Genomic DNA, 15169 nt, shown 5'->3' on the forward strand with positions numbered 1-15169 from the left:
GGGGGGGAAAAACAGTAAAATTCATGGATTGAGATAAGAACAGTTTAACAGGACAGAAAGGAAGAAAGTAATAGTGATAATAATATGATGTTAATAATAATAATTGTAAAAGAATTGGAATATACACAACAGGTGATGCACAATGCAATTGTTCACCACTCACCAACTGACGCCCAGTTAGTTCCCAAGCAGCAATCTGCCCCGCCCTGGCCAGCTCCCCCCAGTTTATATACTGGGCATGACTTCACATGGTATGGAATATGCTTTTGGCCTGTTTGGGTCAGCTGTCCTTGCCATGTCCCCTCCCAACTTCTTGTACCCCTCCAGCCTTCTTGCTGGCTGGGCATGAGAAGCTGAAAAATCCTTGACTTAGTATAAACACTACTTAGCAACAACTGAAAATATCAGTGTGTTATCAACATTATTCTCATACTAAATCCAAAACATAACTCTATACCAGCTACTAGAAAGAAAATTAACTCTATCCCAGCCAAAACCAGGACAACTTGCAAAAGTGATCTAATACTGTTGTACATTGCTATGGTGACAATGTATTTTATATCATGTTTACCAAAAAACTATTTGGGAAATGTTATATATGTAAAGTGAATAATTGCCTTTAGGGATCCAATTAGAATTAATCATACTGTTGTTAATATGTACCAAAAATGAAAACAGAAGTTGACTTGAACATGTGATATTTTTTGTTCAGGTATTAAGGTAACGTATACTTAAAGATGGCCAACTAACAAAGAAAGATAATGTCTGTGTGCTGCTGTGGTTATAGTGCAAGATACCTTTCCTACCTGGCGGTGGCAAAAATTGCTGGCTGCCTTTAGATCACGGACTGTCGGTGCCCACTCTAGTCATTGCAACTAGGACAGCATTGAACTTGAGAAAGCAGCAACAGGTTCAAATGAACTGCTGTGTAGAGTTGGTTAGTTCCAAAAATAGTCAACACAGAGAAGAAGTGATGATGCTTAAACTGGGGCAAGTGCAGCTGAGGGCTACAGCTTGTAGCATGAAGCAAGACTAAGCAAAACCAAATGATGCATTTTGAATACTCTGTGCTCTGGGCTTGAGCAACTGGAGAGCTCAAGTGACTGTTAAGTCTCTGCCTGTCTTTCTCTGTGGTGTAGGATATCCGAAATCAGCGTAGATACCGTCAGAGAAGAAAGGCGGAGCTGGTGAAGCTGCAGCAGACATACAGTGCCTTGAACTCCAAAGCCACTTTTTATGGGGAACAAGTGGATTATTACAAAAGCTACATCAAAACCTGCTTGGATAACCTGGCCAGCAAGGGCAAGTAAGTATTTCAGAACCATGCTGTGGCCCTAGAAGTGCTTCTTACAGAAAACACCGTGTATGTTGTTGCTAAGAATCGTAATGCGATCTGCTCAAAGCTCCTTGGCCAAGCTCTTCACTGCAGCAATAGTTCTAGGGAAAGGGTCTTAGTAGTGGTGGGAAAATACGGGGAGAGAGCAGTGTCCTGAGTGGGGTCAAAAAGACATATTTGAAAGAATTTTGGTCCCTCTGGGAGAGGGGAGTTTAGAGAGTCCAGTGGGAATGAAGCAGGTTGTGCAGATAATGCACCTGCTGCTCAGTCAGTCTGTCCTGGCATCCTTTCTAGGAGCAGAGAATGAAAATAACATAAGTTACCTACAAGGAAAGCATTGATCATGAATTGTCCTCTTTTTATCCCAAATGGAGTCAGTTGTAGGGCAAGATAATTCAGATTTTCCTAAAGAAAAAGAAAGAAAAAAAAAAAGAAAAAGTGTCTTCCTCCCCAGTGAGATGTGGGAAGAGCAACTGCCAGTGAAAACTGAGGCAAGAAAGTTGTTGAGTAACCTCAGCCTTCTCCATGTCAGTTGTCACCAGATCCCCTTTGCCTAATGATAGATGATGCTGTTTTCTGTGAAGTACCATGTGGTTATGTTTTGGGGTTTTTTTCTTCTCCTGTAGTGTAAGTGTTATTGGTAAATAGTAGAAAATCAAAGATCTGATCTGAGCTACAAGTGCTTTACAGATAAACTCACTAGTAGAAACACATAATCTATCAGCTGCTTTGGTCGCAGTAGATTAGCTGTACTGGTTCTATCCCCTCATCCAAATAGGCTTAAATGTTTGCTGTCTGAAATCTCTCTACTCGTTTGACTGATCATCTTGTTTAATTTTGGGTTTTTTTTGTTGTTGTTTTCAGAGTCTCTAAGAAACCTCGGGAGATGAAAGGCAGAAACAGTAAAAAGATTTCTCTAAAATATACAGCAGCTCGACTTCATGAGAAGGGAGTGCTTTTAGAGATTGAGGACCTGCAAGTTAACCAGTGAGTATTTTTTAAAAACTCTTTAGAGCTAAATAACCTTCTCGGAGAAAGAGGAAAACGGGTATGTTGAATTCTTGTCTCTCTTTGAACTAGTCTAGGTGCTGGCAATTGAAGAACAGAAGCTCTGAGATTTGTTTGAGATAGTGACAGATTGTCTTGAGGTTTTGTTCTTGGAATTTAGCATTGTTGGTAGACATAACTATTAAAGCTGAAGAAATTGTTTTGGTGATCCAGGCTGGCATTCCTAGGGCCAGGAAACCTTGCATAGTGATCACTTGGCAGTTCTCTCTCTCTCTTTTTTTTTTTTTTTTTTAATTCTTTTTTTTCCTGGTTGAAGCAAAGGAGGTCTTTGATTGAGAACTGTAATGGGATTTAAACATGACAACCTCTTCCCACACACTCCTTCCCTGTCACCCCTACAGTCATGGAAGGGTACCTACTCGGGTGAATTGCCACTATGGTTAATAGCTCTCACTGTTGAAAAATCAACTTAATGCTAGCTTGAGTTTGTCCAGCTGCAGTTTGCTAGCCTTGAGAACCTGGTATATTTTCTGTGGAATATAGAGAATCTGCCTGTTACTAGAATTTTATTCAACCCTGAATCATATTTTGTACTTTGTGCACTAAATGAGGATGGATGTGCAGCACTGAAGTAGACTAGACTGCGTGGGCTAAATTACTGTCTTTCCTACTATGCTTGTGTGAAGGTGTGATCTACCAGATGTAGAATCTCTTAGGCTTCCATTCATTGTTGTATTGAGTCTTGTCGGCTTTTATGATCTCATTCCAAATGGGGATATAGAATAAAGAGTTAAGAACAGAATTCTTAGAAATTTATCTTCAGGTTTCATCTTGTATATTCTCTCCCTGTTTCAGTAGGAATTACGTGTTCAGTAATGAACTGTGGGTTTTCATTTCTCAAATTTCATAGGTTTAAAAACGTCATATTTGAAATCAGTCCAACAGAAGAAGTAGGAGATTTCGAGGTAAAAGCAAAATTCATGGGGGTACAGATGGAAACCTTTATGTTACATTATCAGGTAAGAACCGTCCTATTTAGTAGTGGCATATAAGTTCTGCTTGCCAGACTCTTCATAAAAATAATAAAGACATGTTTTCTGCCCGAACAATCTGAAAAATGCTCTCAAAAACAACCCATTTGTTGCAGGGAAAACAGCTGCAATGCAAATGGAGGATTCAGACTACTTTTGTTTCTTTACTAATGAAAGCCTGATGTTAGTCTGTGTTCTTAGTTACACTTACATGTATGCACACAGAACAAATGCATGCATTTTCAACAACTTCGTGCTACAGCAGAGAGATCAGGAGTCTGTGGCAGTGGTCTGGGCTTGGGTGTGGTGGCTTTAGCTGGTCATCACATATTGGTGTTCTTTCTGCCACCCTACACTTACCTGTTTCTTTAGCCATATACAGGTCTTAGGAGTCTTCAACCTTTACTTAGGCCAGGCTACTGGAACAGGCATACTGACTGACCTTTTCCCAAACGGTTCCCCATTCTTCCTCCCACGCCAGTACTGTTATGCCTGGCGTCTCTTTTCCCTTCTTCCACTTCTGTCTCTACCCACCTCCCACCCAGCTTGGCTGTTTTTAGGTTTGTTAATCGTGGATGCCTCAGGGGTCTCAAAACAGATTGTGTGCAGGAGCACCTGTGGGAAGTCCATGCCACCTAACTGGCTGCTGGGAGGGACAGCTGCCTCACGCATGCTATTCATGTGTTCTGAGGACTCCCCTAGTTCATTCCAGTCCTAATCCATTGGAGCTGGTCATGAACTTCTTGATTCATGGGGCTACCCACAGTCACTTGCTCCTTGGGCACATGTGTTGCTATACCACTATGTGTTTGTAGCACTGCTTTGCAGAAAAAGCAGATGTTCTGAGAGGACAGCAACGAGAGAACTGCCTTTGGTCATACAAGTATAGCATTAACAGTGGCATCTGTTAAAAAGACTTGCATTGCCATTGCCAAAATTTTTACAGAAAGCAGCAGAAATAGCTTTATGATTTTTTTTACTCCAGTGTCACCCAGGCTGGACAGCTGCAGGAGCCAGATTTGGATTTTGGAACGCACACAACATTTCCCTGCAGTAGTACTACATGAACGCCTTCTTCAATATGTATTGTTCAAGAGCAGGCTTGCTGAAAGAAATTTCTTGCTGAGATAAATCAGTGCAGGGAGTCCTATTGCTCTGTCAGGTGCATCACTGACAAGAGCAAAGTGTAGCTAGAAATACTGCCTACATAAACACCTGAGAGACTGAATTGGCATTGTGTACATAGTCCTAACAGAGATGCCATTTCTTACTCTGCCCTAGACTGCAGTGCTCTAAACCACCTCACTGAGACCTGTGGCAACGAAGAATTTTAGAAATTGATGCTGTGGAATGGTGTAATATTTCTTGGGTACATAATATAATTAGGCACATAAGAGACCCTTTCTAAACATTACAACAACTTTATAGCTACTGTGCAAATGAAAAGCCTGGAGGTGGCTAAATCTGAAATTTGGCTTTCTTAGAATGGTCTTCTATTTCTGCCCTCTTTGGTAATTTTTTTTTAATAAACATAGATTAAAAAAATTAACATCTTAAATGCCTTAGAGCAACTTTATTTTTCATGCAGTATGAGTGGATCTTTAATGAGTCTCTCATTTTTCTATCTTATGCCATGTACTTTGTGATAGATATTCCTCAAAAACCTACTGTACGACAGGGTGTTGTATATTCTTTATAAGCTCTTGAGGACTCCTTGCTCATAAAGGTATTCTCTTTGGCAGGATCTGTTGCAGCTGCAGTATGAAGGCGTTGCAGTCATGAAGTTGTTTGACAGAGCAAAAGTGAATGTCAACCTTCTGATCTTTCTTCTGAATAAGAAATTTTATGGGAAGTAACTGACCTCTGCTAGCAAGTCTGTGAAAGGGGAGATGAGTAGAACCCTGCACATACAAGTTTTAATGACCTAGCTATGTATCAGTATATGCCCATGCTGTGCTAAAGTATATCAAATGTATCATGAAGGAGGACTAAGAACCTCTTGTGAATCGATAACCCTGACTGAGTCTGCAGGGAGTTGGTTTCTTGTTTATTTATGATCTTTTATCTTCAACTTTGAAGGTCCCCTGAAAAGCAGTTAATTTAGAATGTATTTTTACATGGCGCTGGGGATTAAACTAATACTCTAGTATACTTAGGGCATCTGGATGCTTTATTTGCCTAATTGTGTGCTTCATGAGGCTTGAATTCTTGTTGCCTGTGCAAAGAGAAAGCTGGCACTGTACAGCAGTTGGTTTGCCTCTTCCTGAAAGCAAAAAAAGGTTGCAGATTGTGTTTGGACTCCAATTATTCTCTAACAGCAATGGCCAAAATAAAAAAATGGTCAAAGTCCAGGTTACCCATTTGTTTGTGAGTTTGCGGTGGTGGCGGTGGCCAATTCCCAAGATAGAACTACTATGGTCTGCGGAATCAGTAAGCATCATAAATGGTTGCTGAACTATTTGTGATTATGTACTATAGCCCCATAGAACAGCTTTAGTGTCTCATTTTTCTTGATTTGTTTCTGTTTATTACACTGTAATAATTTACAGATGGCCCCTTAAACAGAGGGACTGTGGAATGTATTTACTAGGGCTTAAAAAGAAGCCTTTTGGGGAAGGAGAGGGGAAACTTAAAAAATTTCTTGCGGCATATTAACTTTTAATGTTGCTTACAAAGCATTTGAAATGTAAAAAATAACTTTTTTCCAGTTTAGAGCAATGTTCTATATATATCTGTATCTGATGCAATAAATGTTAAGCTCTACCTGCAGACTTGTCAAAGGGAAGAGAACTATCTTAAACAGGTTAGCTTTTAAAAAGTTACATTTTTCTACCTATACTCAAGTTCCCATTTCTTTTGCTACTTTGTAGAGGTTTTTTTTCACCATGGTGGTGGTGCTGGTTGTTCTGCTATATCCAATAAAAATGCAGAGACTCTTTAAAAAAAAAAAAAAGAAATCCGACCTTTAAATTCATCAGTTGCTCTAGCTCTGCCCCCAGTTTTTTTCTTAACATTTTTATTTTTTAAAAAAGGGACATAGCTCTTAGTTGCAAATTTCAAGTTATTCATAGGTCACTTGTGTTGTTCATTCAGATTACTGGGTTTAATTGAACTGCTTTATCTCTGATCTATACTGAGCTAGTTATTTCAGCTTAGATCTTTTTTTCTCATGAAAGACACTCATAGTATTGGAAATGGCTACATTCCATTTGTTTCTGCAGTCCTCTCGGAAACAAATATTTATTTCAACCTGCTGATGTCTAGACTGTATTTAAACATATTTTAATGTTGGTGTATGTGTGGTCCAACCCAGTAACAAAAATTACTTGCCAAACCCAAGAAAGATCTTTATGGTCCAGATAGTCTGAAACAAGAGATACCTCAGAACTGGATTTCCACTAAAATCTGACAAAGAGGTCTGAAATGGGATAAATGTCTTGCCTTGGTTTTTTTTGTGGGTTGTTTTTTTTGTTTGGTTGTTTTTGTTTTGGTTGGTTTTTTTTTCCCTGCCTCTGAATTTGCTATATTGTAGAAGGACTTAAAAAATGAATTCCTTAGATTAGGGGATGATGAGAAGAATGGTGGAACATTATAAAATGATTGTTAGCAAAACGCAGCTGTACTCTTCAAGCTCTTGAGTGACAGGGATTGATTGCCCTCCCCTTTTTTCTTTTTTTTTAAAATTAATACTTTTAGTACTTTTCAATGTCTCCAGATAAATTTCAGCTTGGATTCAGGGACAAGGAAATGAGGTGTTAAAGGCTTGTGTAGTACCTGTGGGGAAAGCATCTTTACTATGTGATTTACAATAATTCCCTTGTTGCCTACACCTACTGAAAAAAACAGGGTTTTGGCAAAAATTAAAAACAACTCAGTTCTTTGAAAATAATCTTTAACATGGGAAAAGAGTCTACTTACTTTAGCTGAGCAACAGTATGGCACTTTGGAGGGTTTTTTTAAAGGAAACGCTCTATTAAAAGATCAAATCTCAGCACTTAATTATATATATTTTTATAATTTAATGGTGATTTAGCTTTGCTTGCTCCATTATGCCACTGTATTTACCATGGGAGTAGCTACAAGTACAAAGTGTGTTGTCTTTCTTTCCTGGTAAAATTTGCCTTTGTAATTCACATCTAAGTAAAAAGTAATTTGTCCCTATGGGCTTTGTGTGAACTCCTGACTGCAGGCAGCAGCCATGAACACACAGCTGGGCCCCAGGCACAGTGTTGGTGGCAGCAGGCATTGCCATCAGCGAGCATGGTTAGGCTGCACCAGCACCAGGGAAACCACTGTTTCTCCAGAGGTCTCCCACCTCCTCTGCGAGTCAGTCCTGGGCTTTCTCGTGCCTGGGGGACTGGCCATGGTGTGAGGAAACAATGGATGACACAACACACTTATGGTGGAGGTGTGGACCTCCTGACATGACTGTGTGCCCCCACCCTGGGGACCTCCCTGTGGCTCTGTAGCACCCTACAGGACTCATGCTTCCCACTCTCCCAGAACGCTCTAGCCCCATCCTAGTAGGATTAGCACAAGTCAGCCCTTGATGGTGTCTTACTCTCAATTAACAGAAATGTCTTTTGATTCAGCTAGGGTGAACGGCAGGGTCCTTGTAGATGCTCCTGTGGTCTGCTTGGCCTCCCACAAGCCTAGCACTGTACTGGTGTTCTCCTTACCATTTGCTATGGCTCTGCAGTGTCCTTGTGGCCCCCAACTACCTCAAACCCTACCCCAGAGCCAGCAAACACTGCCCCAAAACTCTGACTGGCCACCAGACCCTGGCTGAGTACCCCCAAAACCCTCTAAACCTGCCCCCAGGGCCCTGAAACACACCCAACCCTGCCTCAGGACAAGTGAAAATGTTGATCAACCAAAGTGATGAACACAAGATCTAGGGTATTTCTGCCTCCCAAGAGGAGAAGTGCCATTTCTGTTGGCAGGGAAAGCGGTGCCTGCTCTTACGGACTGTCCATGTGAAAGCAGTGACTGTGATCTACTGCCACTATATTGGGCAGTATAAAGAATTAATGGGATCAATCACCGGGACAATTTCTGTGTTGGGGTGCCAGGAGCAATGCTGAGGTGGTCCCTGACATGAAGGAAATGTGCTGTGCCTGGATGAAAATGAACCTGACCTGAACTGCACAAAGCCCTCTGGCATCAGGGGGCTGGAGGTGGCTGGGATCCTGAGTTGTCCAGGGGAAATACCCGATTCTGGGATTGTCCAAAATAAAGCTGCAGTTGCATCCACCTGGGGACATCTAAGATCACTGAAGGAGAAGCATTAAGCCTGGGAACACATTGCCAGCCTGGCCGTGGCTCATACCAAGCACAGCTGTGTGCGGCTGACACTGCCGCACAGCCTCAGCCAGCAGCACAGGAAGCAACAGCATGAATCCACCCGAGCGGAACGGTCACACCATGCAGGAGCACTAGCAGCTGCCATGAGCGGGCAGAGACATGAACCTGAGCTGTTTGCTTCAGTCACGGGACCTGTAACAGAGCCTCCTGCAACCATGCTGCAGTACCCTCACCTTCACACCCAACCGTCTGCGTGTTTCCAATTACGTTGTTAACAGCACCAATGGATCCACAGCGCGCATGCCCCACCGCATGCTTTTGTGCCAGTGTTATTACTGTGGACAATTACCTGTGGGACCAAGAAAAAGCACTGGGAGATCCAGGCGACAGATGATGTCCCCAGCAGGGGGTTTGAGTCATCGGCATTTCCAACAGCACAGGCAGCTCCTTGGTCAAAGCCTGGCATCTTGATGGTGATGGGCAGCGACGCCTTGTTAGCTGCCGAATTCCCAACAAGTGAGAGAAACCCAGCCAGGAGTAGGCACCAGGCCCCAGCCAGAGCCCAAGGGCAGGGGCCACCCCATCATGGCTACTCACCACCACAGGTACGAGTCACCTGCCCCAGCAGGGGTTCCTGGTACCAGGCTGGGAGAGCTGCTGGGAGGTGACGGGGCACTAGGGCCATTGTCCCCATCCTCATTGCCCTGATGTGTGACTCCTCTGGCCCCAGGACTCATGTCAGGGAACTGTTAACATGTGGGAAACGGGGGGGCAGCTTGGTGCTGGGAGGAGAATCATCCTGTGGGAAAAATGGGAAACCAACATCACCTTCCCTGTGCTCGTCACCCTCATCCCGTCTCCCCCTGTCTGCCTCCCTACAGCACAGCCCCGTACCCAGGGCTGCCTGGGCCCCTGGGGCTGCCCCTACCTATGGATACCGTGTGCTCGCCCCCTGTGCGGGGCAAGGGGGAAGGTTTGGGGGGGGCGGGAGGGGACCGTCGGCGGGACTTGGGCAACCCCTGCCTCGGGGCTCCGTACTCGCACCCAGCTCTCCCCGGCTCGGGATGGGACGGGGCTGGATACACCGAGGAAGCCCCGGGACGGCTTCTCGCGGCCGGGCAGAGAGCAACACTCGGCCCAGGCGGGCAGGGTCCGGCACCGAGGGGCTGAGCGGGCACCACCGGCACCCTGGAGGAGTAGGACCGTCAGAGATAAAAGAGACGAGAAACCCCCGTCCCCGGCAAGATGAAGGGCGAGTGCGGGACCCGGGAGCGCTTAAATAGGGGCGGGGCCGGCGGGAATTGCGGCGGCGTCCGCTGTGCGGGTTTTGTTCGGCTCCGCTCCGGGCCGTGAGGGAGCGGTAGCCGCCTCGGGGCAGGTGAGGCGCGGCGGGTCGCGGAGGGGGGATTCCCCCAGCCGGAGTCTCCCCCGGCGGGTCCGGGTTCTGCTCTCCCGGGGCTGACGGGGGCGGAAGCTGCCGCGGGGTCGGGGGTGGGGGAGCGTTTGGGGCCGAGCCTGTGGCCGGCCGGGGGGAGCAGGGCCAGCCCCATCCCGTCCCCGGCTGCTCCTCGCTGGGGCCGGGCGGCCTCTGCCGCTCCCGGCGCGGGCCCGGGGGGCTCCTGCGGCGGCGGCCCGGGGGGCTCCTGCGGCGGCGGGCGGGTCCCGGTGCCCGTAGGGGTGGGGAAGGGCCCCGGCTGCTGCCGGCGGGGGTTCCTGGAGCGGGGCCGGGCTGCGCTCGGCTTGGATTGGAGGGTGGCTGGGCCCGGCTCCCCGCGGGGGTGCTTCGGCCGTGGGGTTTGGGGTGCGGGCCCGGCGGTGCCGGTGACGCTGGGGAAATAAACCCTGAAAAGGCAGCAATGAAGCGATGCCCTGCCTGTGCTGGGGCTGCCCCGCGGAGGCGCGGGGCCGGGCCCTCCGCAGTTCCCGAGCACTCTCCAAAACTGTGTGTGGGGCCCCAGGAGTGCAGGGCTGTGGGGTGGCTACACTCCCCCCAGCCCTCAGCATCGCCCACGGGGACTGCAAAGGGGCCAGCTGGCTTGGGGGCCAGAAATGGAGACCAAGTTTTCTGTTCCTGGGGCTTGAAAACAGGCTCATGCGGCTGATTTGGGGGCTCGGAAACAGAGGTCCAGCCCTGCGTTTTGGGGACTTTAGAACAGGCTTAGCAGCTGGGGTTTTTGGCTCATAAATGGGCACTGAGTCAGCTGGTCTGGGAGCCAAAAGCACAAGTCGGCTTGGCTGGTTTTGCAGGTGGGGGAGAGGCAGGCAGGCGGGTGGGAAGGTGTTGGGGGCTGCGGGGGAAAGCAGGGCGTGGGCAGCGGGCGTGGGCCCTCCCCGGAGGTGAGGGTCTGGTTGTGTCGGACCCCGAAGTTTGGGAGGCTGGCGCGCAGGAGGCCAAACTCAACATCTGTGATGGTCTCTGGGGGGAAAGGTTCTTTTCAGACCCCACATGCCCTCTTTGAGTCCAGCTCTTCTTTCTGCGCTGCTTAGAATAGTTAAGTAATTAATCACACAAACCGATGAGTATTTATACAGCATACAGCTATGTTTAATCCTAATGCTCAAGTTTTGACAGCAGTTGATTATGACCTTATCAAAAGCCCAGACTGCTGCAAATAGCTGGAGCTTGTAAGGAGAAGCAGCTGAAATCAACCCGAGCTTCAGTGCAGAGCTGGTGCTTCAATTAGCCAGAACTGTAGCAAGCAGGAGCTGGAACGAGAAGGGGTGTTGGCTGTCTGGAGCGTGCACTAGCCAGAGGCAAAATTACCTGCGCTGTAATGAGCAGGAGCTGCAATTAGCTGGAGTGTCTTTTCGCTGGAGCGGCCGTCCCCAGCAAGCAGCTCCGGGCAGCAGGGCGGCGACTTGTCCTTTTGCCAGCGGAGAGCCCGGCCTCTTCCCTCGGGAATCCGCTCCACACCATGTCCCTCTCTCCGCGTGGAGGGTCTCTCCCGGTCCATTCCCGAGGGCAGAAGCGAGGTGGGGGTCCCCCGGCTCTCCTGGGGCAGCCCTCGCTGCGAGGGGGTGCGGGCGAGGTGGCGGCGTCCGCTCGGTACCGGGCAAAGGGGAGAGAACCCGGCCAGTCGGAGCTCCCGGGCGCAGACCCCTTCTGGCAGAATCCTCCCCTGCCTTTTCACCGTTGGCTGGGTGTGACAAACAGGTCTATTTTTTGCCTCCTCTTTTCCCAGTGTCACCTTCTGCGTCGCATGAAGAAAATCCTGCATGGTTTATTCTGCTTGCTGCTCAGGTCATTGCACGTATAGGGCTGGGGGAACAGGAAGAAACATTTTGCCAGTTCGGGGGCACTACAGATACTCCACATCAGACCCACAGAAAAGGCAAATTCACTGCTAGTGCAGAAAAGGCATACAACATCATCCCACAGCCTCCCAGGGTTATCTCCCTGCAGCAGTGCTGTAAGGAAGGGAGGAGACATTTTCCAATACCAGCAAGAGTGTTTCCTTTTATGCTAAGAACATGTTCAAAATCGTATCAATTAGCCTAAATGCTGATTTTAAGAGTTCAACTCACTCTAACTTTTAAAAGATGTGTTGTATTTCGAGCTGACCTGTTTACCTGGAATCCTCCTTTAGCTCAACTACTCTTCTTGTGCACCCGCAGCCTCTGCTGGCAAGGCAGTATGAGAAGCTGAAAAGTCTTTGACTTACCCTAGCAACAACTAAAGCATCAGTGTATTGTCAACATTATTCTCGTCCTAAATCCAAAACAGCACTGTAACAGCTACTCAGAAGAAAACTAACTTTATTCCAGCCAAAACCAGGACAACCCCAAAACCCCTGATTCTGGGTCTGCAACAGGGAAAAAACCCCAACAATTTGGGGCTCCTGGGAAAGCCAAATCCACCTGGATTTGTGCAGCTGGAAAGCAAAAAATTCCCCATTTTCATGCACAAAACCACAACCAAAAGATCACCCCTTTTTATATTGTGGAAAAGCACCGAGTCAAGCTGCAAGCACGGAGGCAAGCCGTGGCAGAGCAGCCCTAGGGATTTACCCCAGAGCTGACAGAAGGGAAGAGGGGAAGTAGTCAGGCACACCCTCCAGGTGCAGACACCGGGTGCCTTTCCAACTTGCCAGAGCTGCCCTTGAGTCTCCCCCTGCCCTGCTCGCCCCCAGCTCCAGCACCTCCCCTGAAGCCTGTCCCATAGCCCCAGGCCTCCCCAAGCCCTGTTGTGATGGTGGCAAGCTGGCCCTTGATGTGTCTTCAGAACCCCCTGAGGAAGGAGGGCATTTGGCCAGGGGCAAGCTGCAGTAATAATGGTCACTGCTTCTTCTTTCTCTCTCCCAGAGGCTGCGCTGAGGATGTGGTTGTCCATCCCTCCCCTGGGGATGCCATTGACGGCACCCACCTCAGGCTTACATAGGTTGTCTCTGCCTGGCCTTGCTCTTCTCGTGGCATGGGAGCAAAAAGGGAGAGGTGGAGCACTTAGTGGCTATGGACAAGAGCTGCTGTGGCTGAAGCAGTCAGAGAAAGGTAAAGAAGAAGAAATTGAAGGCCATCTGGCCAGCAGCTGACTCCTGCTGCAGACAAGAGAGACGCTGCCTCTCTGGGTAAGGAAGGATCCCTCTTTGTAGTCCACAGCAGGCCAGATCACCAATGTGTGCCACAGGGTCTGTGTACATCACCAAAAGTGTAGTACAGCCACATAGTATGTGAGCAAATGAGGCTACATGTCTAGGAAGCCTCGTCTCATAAGAGCTGTGAGACACGAACATATCCTCTTAGGTGGAGGACAGCCAAGCAGCTGGAGTTACAGAAAAGGAAGGGAGGATAAATCGAGAAAGAAGCGTCTGAACTATCAAATCCTCCCAGCAGCACCAAGAGCAAGAGCTGTGGTGAGTCCTGGGCCCCTGGGGCCTTGTCACCCCTCTTGTGTGTCCCGGTCCCTCCCTGCCCCTCCCCTGGCTCTCTCTCTTTTCCCACGCTGCTGTGTGGAAGAATACCACCAGCTCTACGGACAGGAGTCACTCACGCTCGACTGGTGGACTTTTCACCAGGACAGAGCATGTGCCGTCAGGCTTGGCTGTGGTGCCTCTGTGCTGTTCCCCCTGGCGCTCACCCAGGATCTCGTCACAGGCTGCTTCTCTCCCAGCACAGCTAACAGTCAGGAACGAAGAGGGAGCTGAGGGGCACCGGCCCCACTGCACACAACTCCTCTTCTTACCTGCCAGAGCTCCGGTGCTGCAGAGAGTTGAAACCACTGCACTGGTCCCCTGAGCCCAAGCCTCTCTGTGCCTTGAAGGTCAGACCTTGAGCTGGGGGAAACGGTGCAGAGGCCAGGCTTGCTGCCCCTGGTGGATAACAGAAAGGTGGGTAGGGGGTTGCGCACCGTGGGATGGACACCGATGGCAGGGCCCTGCGATCCTCTCTTTCTGCTCCGCCCGGTTAATTCCTGTCCTGGACAAAAGGGAGCAGTGCACAGCCCTGGGGGGCTGGGACCAGAACCACTTGCACCCTGGTCGCTCCGAGTAGTTTCCCCAGCCCGAGCCCGCCCCATGGGCCTGTAATGGCAGAGATATGTGGACAAGGAGGACCGTCAGATTCAACATTGCCGCCGGGGCAGGAGCCCACAGCAGGAGGGGGGACTGGCCTGGGAAACACAGTGCTCTGCCGACCTCCTTCCCCAGACTGATGGCACTCCCTGTTGTGGATGTGAAAAATTCCTGGGATTCGCTTTCTGAGTTCTTAACAAAGACGTTCCTGACAAAGTAGCCAGCGCCACCATTGGCTCTCATTCATCCAGCAGTCTGCTGAGTCCCTGCCGTAACCAATGCAGCACAGGGAGATTCAACAGAAAATTCGGGCTTCCCTCATACTTTGTTTTGTGGCTTTCGAGGTGTCCCGATGGGTAATGGGGCTCCTTCCACAAGAGCTCTCGCCCCAAACCGGCCTTGTCTCCATTGCTATGGGATGTCAGGGGCAAAAGACGAGGCCCTCTCAAACCCAGGAACTAGGGAGAAAACCGTCGTTTTACCAAGGGAGGAACTCTTTTGGATGCTCAGCTGGCTGGGACCGGAGAAGAGGGGAGAATGAAACACGACTCCCTTGCAAAGCTGATGCCCAGTGTCTTTAATGAGAAAATCAAAGGAGAAAGGAAAAGACGAGAGCATTTGGGAGGCTGAGTAAAGCTCAGAGGAGTGCTGCCATCTGAAGGAAAACCTCCACGGCAGGGATGCTTCTCTTCCAGTTCCCCTTCAAGGCTCTGGCAGTCATCTATCGTGATCACCTAGACCCGTTGCTACGGAAGGAAGGAGGAGGTATTTCATGGGGAGCATGAGGTAAAGCAGAGCAAGAGGGGGAAAGGGAGAGGCTTCCTTGGAAGAGACGGAAGGCCAGCGCAGGCCCCTTCCTCCCAGCGCGGGCGGAGAAGCGGGAGCTCGGCTCCTCTGCAGACCACGGCCACGCTCTCAGGGCTGGCTCCAGGGCTTTCCTCGAGGCTCCTGGCGCTCGGCCACGGGCAGGCAATCCACGGGCT

The 15169-nt window shown here is 48.7% G+C and overlaps 1 protein-coding gene across 3 annotated transcripts in view; it reads left to right on the forward strand.

Annotated features, from left to right (window-relative positions):
* Nucleotides 1-7536, forward strand: part of IQGAP1 (IQ motif containing GTPase activating protein 1) — a 76410-nt gene extending 68874 nt beyond the window's left edge. For all 3 annotated transcript variants that reach the window (XM_069798830.1, XM_069798828.1, XM_069798829.1), the window contains 4 exons: nucleotides 1140-1306; nucleotides 2201-2323; nucleotides 3255-3363; nucleotides 5118-7536. In XM_069798830.1, the coding sequence (XP_069654931.1) occupies nucleotides 1140-1306; nucleotides 2201-2323; nucleotides 3255-3363; nucleotides 5118-5231 (513 nt within the window). In that variant the 3' untranslated portion in view covers nucleotides 5232-7536. The remainder of the gene's footprint in view (nucleotides 1-1139; nucleotides 1307-2200; nucleotides 2324-3254; nucleotides 3364-5117) is intronic.
* Nucleotides 7537-15169: the final 7633 nt, after the last annotated feature.

Source organism: Haliaeetus albicilla, chromosome 12 (genome assembly GCF_947461875.1).
Source record: "Haliaeetus albicilla chromosome 12, bHalAlb1.1, whole genome shotgun sequence".
Lineage (NCBI taxonomy): Eukaryota > Metazoa > Chordata > Aves > Accipitriformes > Accipitridae > Haliaeetus > Haliaeetus albicilla.